The sequence below is a fragment of the Pan troglodytes genome, chromosome 13 (assembly GCF_028858775.2).
Source record: "Pan troglodytes isolate AG18354 chromosome 13, NHGRI_mPanTro3-v2.0_pri, whole genome shotgun sequence".
In the NCBI taxonomy this organism is placed as follows: Eukaryota; Metazoa; Chordata; class Mammalia; order Primates; family Hominidae; genus Pan; species Pan troglodytes.
In genome coordinates this window covers 134,356,894-134,372,015 of record NC_072411.2, presented here as the reverse complement: position 1 = coordinate 134,372,015, position 15,122 = coordinate 134,356,894, and the positions used below count along the sequence as shown (strand labels likewise).

Genomic DNA, 15,122 nt, shown 5'->3' with positions numbered 1-15,122 from the left:
TGTAGAGTATGATTTAACTAAGTAAAAACATTTATGAAAATGCTGAAAGGGACAAATGGTGTTAATTATTTGAGAGAGGATTCTGAGTGACTTTTAAATCTATTTTCTAAGCTTCCTTTAATATCACAAAGTTGGAGGTTTTTTAATTTAAAAATTATACAAAAAATAATTATAACAAAAACTAGAGTGCCCAATATTGGTTTGCTACCCAACATTCACTTCTGTCTTCCTCCTTCCTCACAAAAATCTAGTTTTCATACAGGAAACACATCTCACCTTCAGCTCCAGTGACAGATACTAATTATTCTAATAAATTCAGTGTATGGCCTCCCCTGGTGACTGTAGTCAATAGCATTGTTGGCAGACAGGGTCTCCCTTTTTGTGTCACATGTCATCGAGAAAGCAGGTAGCCTAATCATACTGGCAGCCATCTTCACAACCATAGAGAAACCACCACTGGATTGCTGAGGACAGCAAAAGGCAACCTGATAACATCATCCAGTCACTGACTTTACTGGGTCTGCAGCTGCACAACCTTTGAATTCCCACTATGTGAGATAATATTTTCTCTTATTAAGTCGCTCTGAGTCAGGCATTTTTATAATTTGCTGCTAAAAGCATCCTACTACAAACTATTTAAAAAGATCATCCATGAGAAGCAAACTTCCCTTTCCCTCCATTCACTCTGCAACAGAAAATGTAAAGCTCTTACTACCAAAAATAAAATCTTAGTACTGTTAGCATCATAGATCTTGTAGAGGTATTCACTACACACTGACATGGAACTGCTGGGTTCTAGAGCATAAGAATACCATAAATGGCCCTTCCTTAGGCAACATAATTCTATCCTAAAGGTGCTCCCTTTAGAACTTCCATGTTGAACTAGGCCCACAAAGCATATACCCAGATCATTTCATCTTCATGGAATATAGCAGCAAAGCCAGGAAGCCATCCCTGTCTCCTAGAGTGGATCTGCCTCATCAGTACTGTCCCTATCCTTTGGTTATATCCTCTTTCTTGCATGTGCCACTTTCTAGCTGTGTCATGGTGCTTTAGGTATGCCTCTTCCTTATCAATAGATGGGGGGGATCATCCATAAAAAGAATAAACATTTCTTTATTTCTGTGTACCACTGAGACTTGTATGCCTTTGGTGTCCAACACATGTTGGTGACTGAATATGTAAATAAACAAATTAATGCTTTGTACCTATTAGAGAGGCATACTATTCTTCCTTGAAATGCCAAAGGAAAGCTAAGAAAACTGAGGATGGCAAAAACAAATAAAACTCAAAGATAAGTACTTCAGTAAATTATCCAGTCCTACCATAATTAGCTGCCACATTAGCAAACTTATTAACACATCAAAAAATCAGGATTTAAAAAAACGCCTGCTACTATTGCTTTTATTCAAAACTGAACTTTTATCAGTTACTGTGTGGAAAATACCTCCTCTCCAATTGTGAGTTGCCAATTCAAGATAAGAAAAAGAAATAAAAGTCATACAGATTGGAATGGAAGAAATAAATCTCTCATTACTTACCAATGATGTGATTATCTACATAGAAGAGCCAAAGGAAATTACATCTCAAGTACTGAAATGAATAAGGGGATATGGCAAGATGGCTGGATATAGGATAATGTATAAAAATTAACTGTAATTCTACATGCTGGCAGCAAACAAAAAAGACAACTTCAAACATCTATTCTTCAGAAGATACCATTAATAACATGAAAAGACAACTCACAAACTGGAGAGAAGATAATTTCCATATCAGTGACTGCTAAAAAGATTACTTTCTGGAATATGTATTTTTAACTCCAAAAAAATCAAATGACAAACAGCCCAATTAAAAATGGGTACAAGCACCAATGTATGCTAAAATGAATGGGTGAAATTAAGCAGAAACAGAATATTACACAGACTCAAAAAATCTTTCCAAAAATACAGTATAATAATTACAAGGGAAAAAAGTAGTAAGTTAGGAATCATGGCAGATGCCTCCTTAACCAGGTGATCAAGGTGAACATCACCAGTATTACTTACTGACATTATGTGCCCCCGATAAGATGCACATCACCTCTGTGGTATCTTTCCCAATAATGTCTAATCTCGATCTAATCATGAGAGAACATTAGACAAACACAAACTGAGAAACGTTCTACAAAATCACTGGCCAGTACTCTTCAAAAGTGTAAAGTTCATGAAGGACAAGTAAAGAGTAAGAAATGTCACAAATTGGAGAGACTACAGAGGCACAGCTAACTGTATTACGGGATTCTGGACCCAGATTCTGCAACTGAAAGAGAATGTTAGTAGAAATAGTGATAAAATCTGAGTAAGACCTATACTTGGTATCATACCAAGATTAACTGCTTACTTCTGATAAGTATTCCATGGTCATGTAAGATGTAAACATAAGGAGAAGATAGGTTAAAAGATATACAGGAACTCTCTGTTCCATTTTTGCAATTTCTGTAATCAAAATTATCTAAATAAAAAATTAACTGTTAAAAAAATGGGTAAAAACATGAAAACACTGTCTAGAAGAGGAAACATGACCATGAGTATATGGAAAGATGTTCAACCTCATCAGTAATTAGGAAAAAAATAACAAAAATCACCCAATGATTATCACTATTTTTACCCACCTGGCTGGCAAAAATGAGTCTAACAAGTGTAAATAAGAATGTGGAGCAATGGAACTGCATACACACTGCTGGCAGGACTAAAAATGGGTACAATCACTTTAGGAATGGTTTGGCTAGAAAGTTGTAAAGTTAAACATATACCTATGTATGATTCAGTAATTTCCTTTTTAAGTAGAGTCTAGAAAAACTTTAGTTAATGAGCACTGGAATGTCTGCAGGAGCAAAATCCTCTGTTCAACCCAAATGTACATTGCTAAATTATGGTATATTTCAGAAAATGGAAATATTATCGATTAAAATGAGTGAAATATGTGAGTATATTTTAGAAACATGTTAAATGAAAAAAGGCAAGTGATAGAAGAATATATATAACACGGTATTTTGTATAAGGTTCAAAAACAAGCAAAACAAAATAACATTTAGGGTTATAAATATGGGTAAATTATTTTTTTAAATACATTTTCATTAGTATATTTGAGATGGTGGTTACCTCTGGGGAAAAAAATATGGTTTAGGATACAGGAGAACAGACAGCGAACTTGAACAGTATTGGTGATGTTATATTTCTTAATCTGGTTCATGAGTTCATGGGTTGGTTTTAGTATTAGGTTTCAAAAATTATAGAAGTGTTACATATATTCTTTTTCCTGTGAAATATGCTTTGTAATTAAAGTTGATAAATATTTTTAAAACAATATTTTAGTCAAATGTATACCAAAACCTTAATAGTGATCGTTTCCGGGGGTGAAACTCTGGGAAATTTTCATTTTCTATAGTACACATTTGAATAAATTTAACAGTAAATATTCAATATGTATGTATTTGGAAAAAATAAAATTTAGAAATGTTTGTTAATTTGATATTTCAATAATAGTTGTAAGAGAGAAAGTTTTCCTCCATAGAGTTATTTATAATGATCACCACTTCAATTTTTCTTCACTAGAGCTCCTCCATGAATACTGCTCCCATTCACAAAGAATGACATTCCAACTGAGTCCTACTGTAAAATTAATCTGAATGGCACTGCAACAATATTCCCAACTTCCTACATATGATAGGTGGGGGCCTTGGGAGACATATAAACATTCTATATAAATAAGCATCAGATCTACTATCCTGGGTGATATGCCTATTAAAAACGTACTGAGGAAAGGGACCAGCTACAGACAGAAAAAAATATAACAAGAAAGTCCTTCAAATTGGCCTCTTTGCCTTAAAGAAAACAGGAACACTAAATAGTCAAGATTAGTGTTCTCAGCCATTCATCATCTTTCCTCTACTAAATATTCTTATAAACTCCTAGTCTTACAACTAGACGATATTTAGAAGACAGTCATGCACTCTTGCAGTGATTACCACTATCGTATTATTACTCTTAAATACATGCTCTCATACATGTTGGTCCAATGTTGGAAACTCCATGCAGACAGATATAATGGCATCACAGCCCTGAGAATGTACAAGTGGGGAACAATCAAACATCAACTATACCGAGGGCCCAAACTTCCAACAATACAAAGTAAAAACGAAGTGTGGCAAATACACTTGTCTTTGGCTGTATATTTTATGTATTATTTTCTATAATCAGGAGAGAGAACGAGTTATTTTCGCTTCTTATGGCTCAGTACTATGACACAGCAGAAAGTAGCACTTAAGGAATAGGGACTTCAGGAACGGTGTTTTTATCAGTGAAAACAGATAAAAGCATGGAGAAAAGAAGTAAGAGTCAACAATACTGAGTTATTTAAGAAAAGGTCTTGAAATTTAAGAGTGAATTGGTGTTGATATGAAGAAAGCAAAGAGGAAGCTGAAAGGATTTAATGAGTATAAGAGGAGGTTGATGGTTATCTAAGGTCCTCTAACATCATAATATTTTCAAGAAGGTGCACTAGAAATTGCAGTTGAAGATGGCGACTTTGGAAGAAGTGCCAAAACTGCATACAGTGCTCATCAAGGAAAGGAACAATTTGGTAACCTAAGCCTGGATCAGGATCATTCTCCTCCATTCCTTTAACTTTTGCTCTGCCTTGACCAGGATTTTCTCAGTGTTGAAGACACAGCTTTTTCCAAAGCTGATCCTTACAGGCCACCAGGTGGAGCCCAACAGTCACAAAAAAAGAGCCCCCTCCTCAGCCTGATTTGCTTTTTGCCTCCTAGCCGGCCAGGTCCATACCCCTTGAAAAGAACGTACAAACTCTATAGATCTGGTAATGCGAGTCCATAGCATTATATAACTTGGTTTCTCCCTCAGAGCTATCTTTAAAGAACATGCTCTCAAAAAGGTGAAAAATTCCTTTTGCAAAGGGAAAGATTGGATACAGTTATTTTTCAGTTTGCTAATCTTGGAGCCTATGCTTCAATGAAACAAACTAATTTCTTCTGTTTTTTTTTTCTATCAATCTAGTCACGGTTTAATTTTCCTACTAATTACAATTCAATGTATTTAATGTAATTTAATGACCACCTCTTCAATTCCTATCTACCCTGTAAGAAACTGAGTATCTATCAAAACTGAATGGAATGTAAAAGTATTTGCTTCCATGGGTCAATAAATATTGCTGACTGGCTAACAACAACCACAAGGTGAAAAGCTAGGAGACAAAGGCGATACCAGAACAGACCTCCACCCCCTACTTCCCATCTCTACCACAGTCCTCTAAGGTCAGAATTTCCCTTACTCTGCTTTCACTTCACTCTGTCATCTGCTCCAATGGAACCTGCTGTCCTTCACACTCATTAAAGCCAGCAGCACTGTGACCCATTCTCTGTTTCTCATTTCCACAGCCTCCCATTAAGCCTAGGCAATCCCATGTTCAACCAAGAACTTCTCAGCCTGTAATGACCTATTCATTTTTCCTCCTCCTCCTCCACCCCTCAAAACCACCAGACTTTGCTTGATAAAATAATATAAATGTGTCAATTTGCTCTAGGTCGATTCATGTCACATATCTTCAGCTAGCCTTCAGTGTTGCCAAGAAACACTATTAAGTTCCTCACGGTAGCTGCTGTAAAACGTTTCCATTTTATTCAAGATTTACCCTTAAATAGTCAAGAAGAAACCATGACAAATCTGGGAGAAAGTGACCATGCTATCTCTATGCTCAAGACATCCCCGAAAGAGAAGCTGGAACTGTAAACTCTAGACTGAGGATACCAGATTTCCCAAAGGGCTGAGAAAATATAGGCATGAATTCCACTGCAAGAGTTTCTAAAGGGAAAGATGATTTAAGAGGTTGGGAAGCTCTTAAAACTGTAAATCTGATTATGTAATTGCAGATCATTCCAGCGAAGAAACCAATGTGGCTTTTTAATTATCCTGGACTAGAGTCTAGTACTAAATATTAAAGGTACTAAATATGTTGTAATGTATAACAAAAAACAGTGATCCCTAAAAGCTAGCAAGGGTTCACTTGGGTTTTGATAGCATTACAGAACAAGATTCATAAAAATGTGGGCGATGTGATGTATAGAGAGGTGAACAAGGTTCAACTGAGATCTCTCATGACAATTCTAAGAACAAGATAGAAAATAACTTTATAACAACTGGAAGTCTCCAATGTTGTAATACTCTTTGAGCTGCCCCTAAATGGTGGCCCCAAGGCAGCACTAGTGTCAGAGAAGCAATGCTTACAGCAAAGGGGAGGCCAAGCTCCATGTCCTACCTAAGGATCCTTCCAAAGCTACTACCATCATATATTCTATTAATGTGTACATTCTATTCAATCTTTCTGTTAAATATCTGTGCCTTCTCAATTTGGCGTTCTCCACCTGAGTTTTTATACTTGTTGTATGCCATTGTCAAGCATGGACTTTGAAGTCATAGAACCTTAGTTCTCATCATTTTCTGTTCCAAATTACTCCTTGTGTGTTTTCTAGCTTGATTCATGGTGCAACATCTTCCTAGTCAACCTGGCTCAAGACATTGGGGTCATCAATCCATTTCCATCTACTCATCTGACCAGCTAGCAAATGTTCACCAAGTGTCCTTGTCCTAAAGGAGCTCATGGCCAAGTAAAACAAACAAGCAATTGCAAACCAAACAGATGAGAGCTATAATAATAGTACTAATAGAAGCTATGGGAGCACCAGAAGGGAGGCCTGTGAGTCAAGGAACATTTTTTGAGTGGACAACTGAGTTGAGTTTAAAAGTTGAGTATTTCACCAAGCAAACACTAGAGAAAGGAGAAAGCCACTGTTAGGAAAGGGAGTGTAATGTGCAAAAGTTTGGAACTATGAACATACACACTCAGCTTGGGAAATGGCAAGTTTGATTTCTGATAGTGAAGACCACAGAAGGAACTGAGATGGCTCCCAGTAAATTGTGGTTAAATGCCATCAGCATCCACCCACTCCCCCTAGTCAGAGCCCTGAAAGTTCATCCAAGATTCCATCCTTCTCCCTCATGCCCTATTTCTAATTAGTCATCGCATCTGGGAGAATTTACCTTCTTAATCTCCCCTGAATCTTTTCATTTCTTTTGTTTCCTCCATTGCAACCCTTTATTTCAGGTTCTCCCACCTCATCTGTCTTACTGCAATAGTGTATTATGACCTCCTGCTACTAGGCATGTCCCTTCTCATCTATTCTTTACTCTCAGTCAGAGTGATCTTTTAGCAAAGAGGCCTCTGTCCTGTAAGAAATGATCCTGGATTTCCCCCTTTACCTACCTCCTCTAAATTCCCCCAAATTATTCTATTCTATGGAAGAACTTAGAACATTCTGTTTTGTACTGTAGGTAGAACTCAAAGAGATAAGCCATTCAAGCCATCTGTCTTATCCACGCTCTTTCCCAGGAGTCCCACAGTGCTGCAAATTGGGTGTGAGTCGTGGATGGGACTCTGGACCCCCACCTCTGCTTGAAACTACTGACGAGGGAAAATACCTGCCTCAAGCTAGACCAGTAAGATTTTCCACCAAAGAAATTCTGTATTATGATCTAGACTTTAGTATGTAACTGCCATAGGACTGGCAGTGCCATTTTGGGGCCACGTGTGCTGTTGTGCAGGTAGAAGACTACTGTGCAGAGAGAAGCAGAATAACACAGCTCATGTGCAAAAAGGGGTAAAGAAAAGATACTGTGTGGTGGCTGGGCTAGTCACAGGGGTGAAAGAGAAGCTGTGGTTCCTTTGTTGCCTTGTTAGTTCTGATTTTCTCATGAGACTTCCTCCATTTCCTGCTCTGGTTTTTAAAAGAATCACCAGCTTCTTATATTAATCTCTACTTTTATTTAAATTAGTTCAAGTGGGATTCCACTTCTTAGAATCAAATTATCGCTATGATATATACATGCAAAAATCCTTTTGCATTAGACTATAAGTTCCTTAAGTAACGAATCCATAGCTTGTTTACCATTGTATTTCTCAGATAATATAGTACTTTACACATAGTTGGATCAAAACCAGTCTGGTGAACTAAATGTAACTACAGAAGAGGAAAATGACTTTGAACTTGAATAATTAGAAGCAATTACATAGGCAAAGGAAGTCCAATACTTTTAAGGAGAGAGGTATAGGAGTTGGGAACAAATTGAGAAGGAAGCCACCTTAGCTAAACTTGATTTTTAGGAATAGTTCATGTGGAAGCTAACCATAACACTTTCGCAACCACAGCAGGTATTACCGTCACACTCCTGGTCAAAGCCTGGCAAAGATAAGGGAGGAAACCTAGGCAGTCATAGCACAGCATGTTCTGATTAAGAAAAAGTGACCTCAGTTCTTAAAGATCAGTAACGGATAACCAGAACAAAATGGCAAGGCGACCACCAACATACTCAACAGCTGCAGCCCTCACCCCTCATACAACAGACGTCATTTGAGAAATTCATCAGGAAAACCTATCATGTTTTATTTCTTAAAATAAATTTTCTCTTCTTCACAAAGATTTTAAAAGGCATATTTCCATAAATGACAATTTTTATATCCTTATATTAAGAAGGTAGAGAAAAAGCATGATGTTTCCATCTAAATATAATTATCTTCATTTTTTATTTTGAAAATTACATGATTAATATGTGACTTTTTAAATATTATTTCTTTAAATCCAGCAAATGTGCTTGAGGCTTCAAAGACCTGACTCCCTTTTTGTTGGATTTTACCTTCAAGAAAAGGGTTCCTGATGAAGTAATGGCTCAGCTATAAAAAAATAAAAATTAAAAAAGACCTATAAGGCCATGAAAGTAATAAGAGAAACTCATACTATGAAGATTTCCTGACTACACCCTTACAACTTGAAAACTAAGGAAGTAGTCCAATCAAGTACACACAATGGGATACGACAGAAAGGCAGATAAAAAACAAGGCTGGATTTCCTGGTTTGATGTGAAAGTCTTCCTCTTTTACTGCCAAACAGAGTGTGGCTGCACAATCAACAGGACCAGGTGGCACAACCGTTACTGGGCCTTTTGATTTGATGGTGAGAAACTGGCAAGCTTGTAAGAAGGACTATTTAGGGCTCAAGGGGTTGACATCACTTGGATAATTAGTTAGGCTTAAAAATGATGACATTGCAATCACACCACTTGAGAGGAAAAAAAGAAAGTACAACTGTTCCTAAGTAGCTATGAGATCATTTAAATCACACCAATCTTCATATAACTGAAAAAGTGGCACAGGGTAGTGTTTCTTATATATGAAACACTCTTACATATGACACACACATTTGATTTGGCTTATTTTGCTAGGCATAAGAAGCTAAGTATAGAATAAACCTGATAAAAGCAGCACATTGTAGCCATCCATTCAGTGCTGACTCTCCTACCCATAGGACATTCCCAGGAGGGTGCATCCTGTACAAGTTAGATGACCAACAAGCAAGTCATTAAACTAGACTAAAAGTAAATCAACAGGCTCTTTTCTAGATTGTATACCTTTATAGTCATTTCCTGTGAAGCATAAACCAGACATCATCTATAATAAACACTTAACAACATAGCTAAAACTTACTGCTTTTCTTTCAATATGAATACCAGTTCTAAGAAGAAAATAGGCATAGCATTTGGTCAAACAACTGGGTCCAGCAGTTTCTTCAGATGAAAACGAAGTGGCCATCCATGATGCTCCTGGACTATGTCATGTATATTTAAGTTAGATTGATCTCTGACAGCATCCACAAAAACATGATACCCTTTTCCTTCTTACAATAGGGTAGTTTTTAATGCCATAGGCAAAATCAATACCGAAAAAGAATGCCATTTAAATATACCTTCATGTTCATATTTTAAAGCAAAGGAGCCTGGGGTCTCCTGAATATGCCTAGACTTTGCATGGTTTAACACTAGCATCTGCAAGGAGAGGACTGGTTGTTTGATGCAATGAATTATCTGTGGTACACAAGTACAAATAGGACACGTGACATAACTAAATAAGTAGAGGCTCGGAATGTTCATGTTTTATGCCAAAAAACAAAAACAAGAATGTGACTGCCTGGTAACAGGCAATCAGTTGAGGTGGCAGCTAAGAGTGACTTCTGAAGAATCAGGACCAAAATACACCAGAAACCATGCTTCAATAAAGAAATAATAATTAAAATACACAAAAAGTTTACCTAAAGACCACCTAAACTGAGTTCTGCCTGTGACCTGTAGTTTTTCCTACCAGAGATCACCTACCCCAGGGCAAAATTGCAGTCCTCCTTCCAGTCCACAATGCGGCAGATGAACAGTGTGTTGGCATAATCTTTAGGCCGTGCCACAAAGTCCTGGGGACAGTCCTTGAGAGGCACATAAATTCTAGGCACTCGGTGGTCTGAGGGAGAAAACAGGGCGTATTTCCTAAACAGTTCGCTGTTCTTATCAGCCAAGAGTTTGAGGAAGCCGGTTGCTGCTCGAGAATGTTTTTTCTCCAAGATGTAAACCACCTAAAAACACCAAAGATATAGTCAATGTTGTTTATCTGCAGAACTGAATTACACTTGGGAGAGGTCAGCAGGTTATAATTTGATCAACTAGCAGGAACCAGCAGTATTTCTAGGTCAAAATAAGTGCCTCTCAGTGATGATCTGTGACTTAGTAATCTATATTTAAGTTGCAACAAGTACCTAGTAAGCATATATATCCAAGAAAAATTATGCAATACATGGATGAATTAAATCAAAGTGCTTTTATTACCATGACCTGTGTCTTATAAAGACATGTGGGACTCCAGCAGGGAAGTACAGCTCCAGGTATTTGTTTCACATTATATTTTTCTCACATGAACAATACTAGTATCTCACACAAACAACACGGTAGGTGCTTTTTGCAAAAGTAAAAGGGTTATCAGACATAAATTACTTCTCTTAATTATGTCTTGAATAGCTGAAAGGAGAAATATTTGATCTTCCTTCTTTCCAAGATTAAACCCAAGCTCTAATTTGACTAGATGAAGATTGAGGCCACCACTCCACCACATACACATGTGATTTCCATCAAGAGAGAAGTATTCTCTGAGAAAGTGAGTCTTCTCCCTCACCACCCCCTCCTCAACACATCCTTCCTGAAGTGCTTCCTTTCCCTACCGTAGCCAGTCTGCAGGCTCATCCCTTCCTCAGAGCTGCTTGCCGACATCCCACCAGACCCCTGAACAAAGATTCAGCCTGCAGTTGAGCTGGCTGCTGCTCTTCTCTATGTCCCTGACTCCATGTGGAATCTCAGCCTGTCTGCAGGAAACCTCCAAACCAACTGAGTGCACCACACCTCTCCCCCAGTCACTCCCAGCTACTACCCCACAGGAAAGCACCTTAGGGCACCCATCTTCTCATGCAAGCTCAGTCCCAAAACATGCTCTACTTTCTTCCTCTTAACTCTTCCTTCTTCCCTGAAAAACAGCTATTTTAAACAAACTGCTGTGCCCTCTTTCAAGAAGGCTGTGGGACACCCCCCTTCGCCGCTCCCTTGCATGTAACTGTCTCTCCTAAGGACTGCCTTCCCTAGCCCATTTAGGAAGAGGATGCTCCTTTTCCCACATACAGCCTCTGAAATGGGTGTCCATGTTTTCCCATGCTGCACTGCCACACCCAGACCTTTACTCTTCCAGCCTCATGCATGTATGTGCACCCTCTTCTGGTTCAGGTGGTCCCCATCTTATTATTATCATCTCCTGGCCTCCTGGTTACTCTGTGAAACCTGGCTTACAGTCTGGCCCTCCCACGTCCATCCAGGTGAGTAACTTAGTCAACATCCTGTCCTCACCTTTCCCTATCTCTTCAACGCCAGCAACCTTCACTTCTATTTGATTTCAGCAACTTGTCCTCATGACCACACCTCAGCATCATCTGGAACTATTCCAACTCCAACACCTCCTCTCCGATGAATCCACCACACAGCTCGCTTGTTCTCCAGTGCTGCACTCCACAGGCTTTTTCACCACATCAAGACTTCTAGCACCTTTAACCCTTGCCTGTTCTCCAAGTCTGTTATCTACGTCTAAGCCTCGAATCCTTTCCTCCCTTCCCAGAGCCACCGTGTGTGTGTGTGTGTGTGTGTGTCTGTGTACACACACACACAATACCAATACCACATGCACACTTTTTTTTTTCTTGGAGACCTTGCTCTGTCACCCAGGCTGAAGTGCAGTGGTGTGATCTTGGCTCACTGCAACCTCCGCCTCCCAGGTTCAAGCAATCCTCCTGCCTTAGCCTCCTGAGTTTCTGGGACCACAGGTGTGTGTCACCAGTCACCACGCCTGGCTAATTTTTGTTTATTTAGTAGAGACAGGGTTTCACTATGTTGTCCAGGCTGGTCTCAAACTCCTGATCTTAAGAGATCTGCCCGCCTTGGCCTCCCAAAGTGCTGGGATTATGGGCGTGAGCCACTGCATCCGGCCTTGAACCACCATATTCTATCACCTCAAGTCCTCTTACCCAAGCTGTCAAATGCCTTATCTTCTGGTCCTTCCACTAACCCCACCCTAAAAACCCTCAGTCCTGCAACATTTCAGCCACCAGTATTCTCTAACCTTAAACGCAAGGTATAGAGTTGATCAGAAAAGAAATTACAATTGTACAGATGGACAGCATTATACATTGTTATACAACTTTTGCTAGAACCTTAAATTCTCTGAAGATATATTTTCACCTGTCCCCATTCTGCACAATCTCTCCTTTCATCTTCAGTCTCTTGATCCTCTCCTAGGGCTCCAGTTGTCTGAATGTTCAATCTTCTTCTTGTCCCACAACTCCCTGAGGCTCTGTTCAATTTTTTTCAGTCTATACTTTCTTTGTTCAAATTGGGTTAATTCTACTGATCTGTCCTCAAGTTCACTGATTCTCTGCTGTGTCATCTCTACTACTGAGCCTATCCAATAGTGTTTTTACTTCTGTTATTGTACTTTTCAGGACTATACTTCTCATTTGGTCCTTTATATAATTTTTTTTTTTTTGAGACAGAGTCTTGCTCTGTTACCCAGGCTAGAATACGGTGGCACGATTTCGGCTCACTACAACCTCCGCCTCCTGGGTTCAAGAGATTCTCCTGTCTCAGCCTCCCCAGTAGCTGGGATTACAGGTATGTGCCACCACGCCCAGCTAATTTTTGTATTTTTTTAGTAGAGACAGGGTTTCGCCATGTTGGTCAGGCTGGTCTTGAACTCCTGACCTCAAGGTGATCTGCCCACCTTGGCCTCCCAAAGTGCTGGGATTACAGGAGTGAGCCACTGTGCCCGGCCTTTTTATAATTTCTAACTCTTTGCTGAGATTTTCTATTTTCTCCAAGGTTTCAAGAAAGTTTTAAATTGCTTATTGAAGCACTTTTATGATGGCTATTTTTAAATCATTGTTGGGTAACTGCAAGACCTCAGTGTTGGCATCAGATGATTGTCTTCTCATTCATGTTGTGATCTTCCTGGTTCTTGATATGATTGGTGGTTTCCAATTGTATCCTGGACCTTTTGGTTATCATGTTAAGACACTCTGGGTCTCATTTAAATCTTTTATTTTAGAAGGCAGTCATACACCCTGTTGAGGTTTAACATGCAGGTCCTGACCTACTTTTGTGGGCTGTAGTTTCAATGACAATTTCCTTGGAAAATAGCCTTTGCAGTGCTATCTTGGTATGTTTGGTTTATATGGTATTACTGGGGCTCCCGCTGGTCTCTACTGGTACTGCCTATGTGGGTGGCAAGAAATTCCCCAAGCCAGGCCACCTGGTCTAAGTATGGAATGGGGATCTCCAGCCCGCAAGGACAAAGAGGCTTCCCATTTTGGGTTTCTTGTTGTGGCAGGATCACCTTTATTGGTGCTACCTGGCTGCCCAGTGTTTCTGAGTGGGAGTGGGAAGTCTCTGGCCCACAAGGATAAAGAGGCTTCCTGGACCACACACCCATTATGACCAGATCTCCCTTGCTAATGCCACCCAGCTGCTTGGTGTCTCTGGGTGAAGAAGCAAAATTCTCTTGCCTGTGAGAACACAGGGGCTTCCCATACTTGACTGCATGTTGTGGCCAGATCCCCTTTCCTGGTGTTTTCTGGGTAGATGTCCAGTGTCTGAATGTTCAGTGCCTCTGGGTAGACGAGAGTCGCAGTCCCACAGAAACAAAGAGGTTTTCTGGGCCACTTCTAGAGTCCTTCTTGTTGGAGCCACTCAGATACCTGATGTCTCTTGGTGGGAAAGAGAAGCTGCAGGTCCGGTGAGGAAGGAAAGCCCTTCTCTTAACCACTTACGGTCATTAGGGCTCTTTACAGGTGCTGTGGATGTTGCTGGAGGGATTTCTGTTAGATATGGGTGAGAATTAGTCTAGCTGGGCCACCCTCTATTGCTAGGTTGGCATTCAGAAACACTAGGCCTGGGCCACCTTCTGTTGTTGCTGTTGTTGGTGGGGGTTGTGAGGTCCCTGCTGTTATGTTGTTTCTCTAGTACTGACGTAACTAGTTTGCCTTCCTCTTTTCACCTTTCAGAATTCTCCTTTGGTTGCCTCTTGTTTTTTCCAGGGTTTACAGTTATCCTCAGTGGGAGGAGCAAGAAAAAATAGGTCTATGCCGTCTTGTCTGAACTGGAAATTCTTGTTTCTTGTTTTAATGTTTGACAGCACGGAAATGTATAAAGTAGGCTGACATTACTACATTACTTGCAATTCATATAATGTTAATTGTCATGGAAATGACTCTACCATAGCATAAGTTTCGCAGGCAAGTGCTGTTTGCCTTGTAATTTTTGGTTGAATCCATTAAAAACATTATCCAAAAGAAAGGGAGATAGGGAAAAGGGAGAAGGGAGAGGGAAAACATGTTTGGAGGGCAGTAGCAAATCAAAGAACACAGGTTCCAGGGCTGCCTCTACTCAGCTCTGACTACAGTCATTTAGAAATTTGGCCCAGTGTTACCAAATGTTTTGTTTTGACAAGAGAAGCCAAAAGTCTAATTTTAATGTGAACACCCCCACCCCCGCCCACCGACGACTCTTTTTTTTTTTTTTTTTTTTTTTTTGCTGAAAGCCATGAAGTCAAAATTTTTAAATACTGCACAGGTCAAACAAAATAGGTCTGTGAGCCAGATCCATCCC

At 39.5% G+C, this 15,122-nt stretch overlaps 1 protein-coding gene across 7 annotated transcripts in view; it reads right to left on the bottom strand.

The window, feature by feature from the left end:
• The window catches only part of DIS3L2 (DIS3 like 3'-5' exoribonuclease 2), a 378,450-nt gene that overhangs the window by 190,405 nt on the left and 172,923 nt on the right, over positions 1 to 15,122 (bottom strand). For all 7 annotated transcript variants that reach the window (XR_008546725.2, XM_063790857.1, XM_016950702.4 and 4 more), the window contains one exon: positions 10,257 to 10,504. Coding sequence is in view for 6 of the 7 variants with exons in the window: in XM_063790857.1 (XP_063646927.1) it covers positions 10,257 to 10,504 (248 nt within the window). In the remaining variant the exon portion in view is untranslated. The remainder of the gene's footprint in view (positions 1 to 10,256; positions 10,505 to 15,122) is intronic.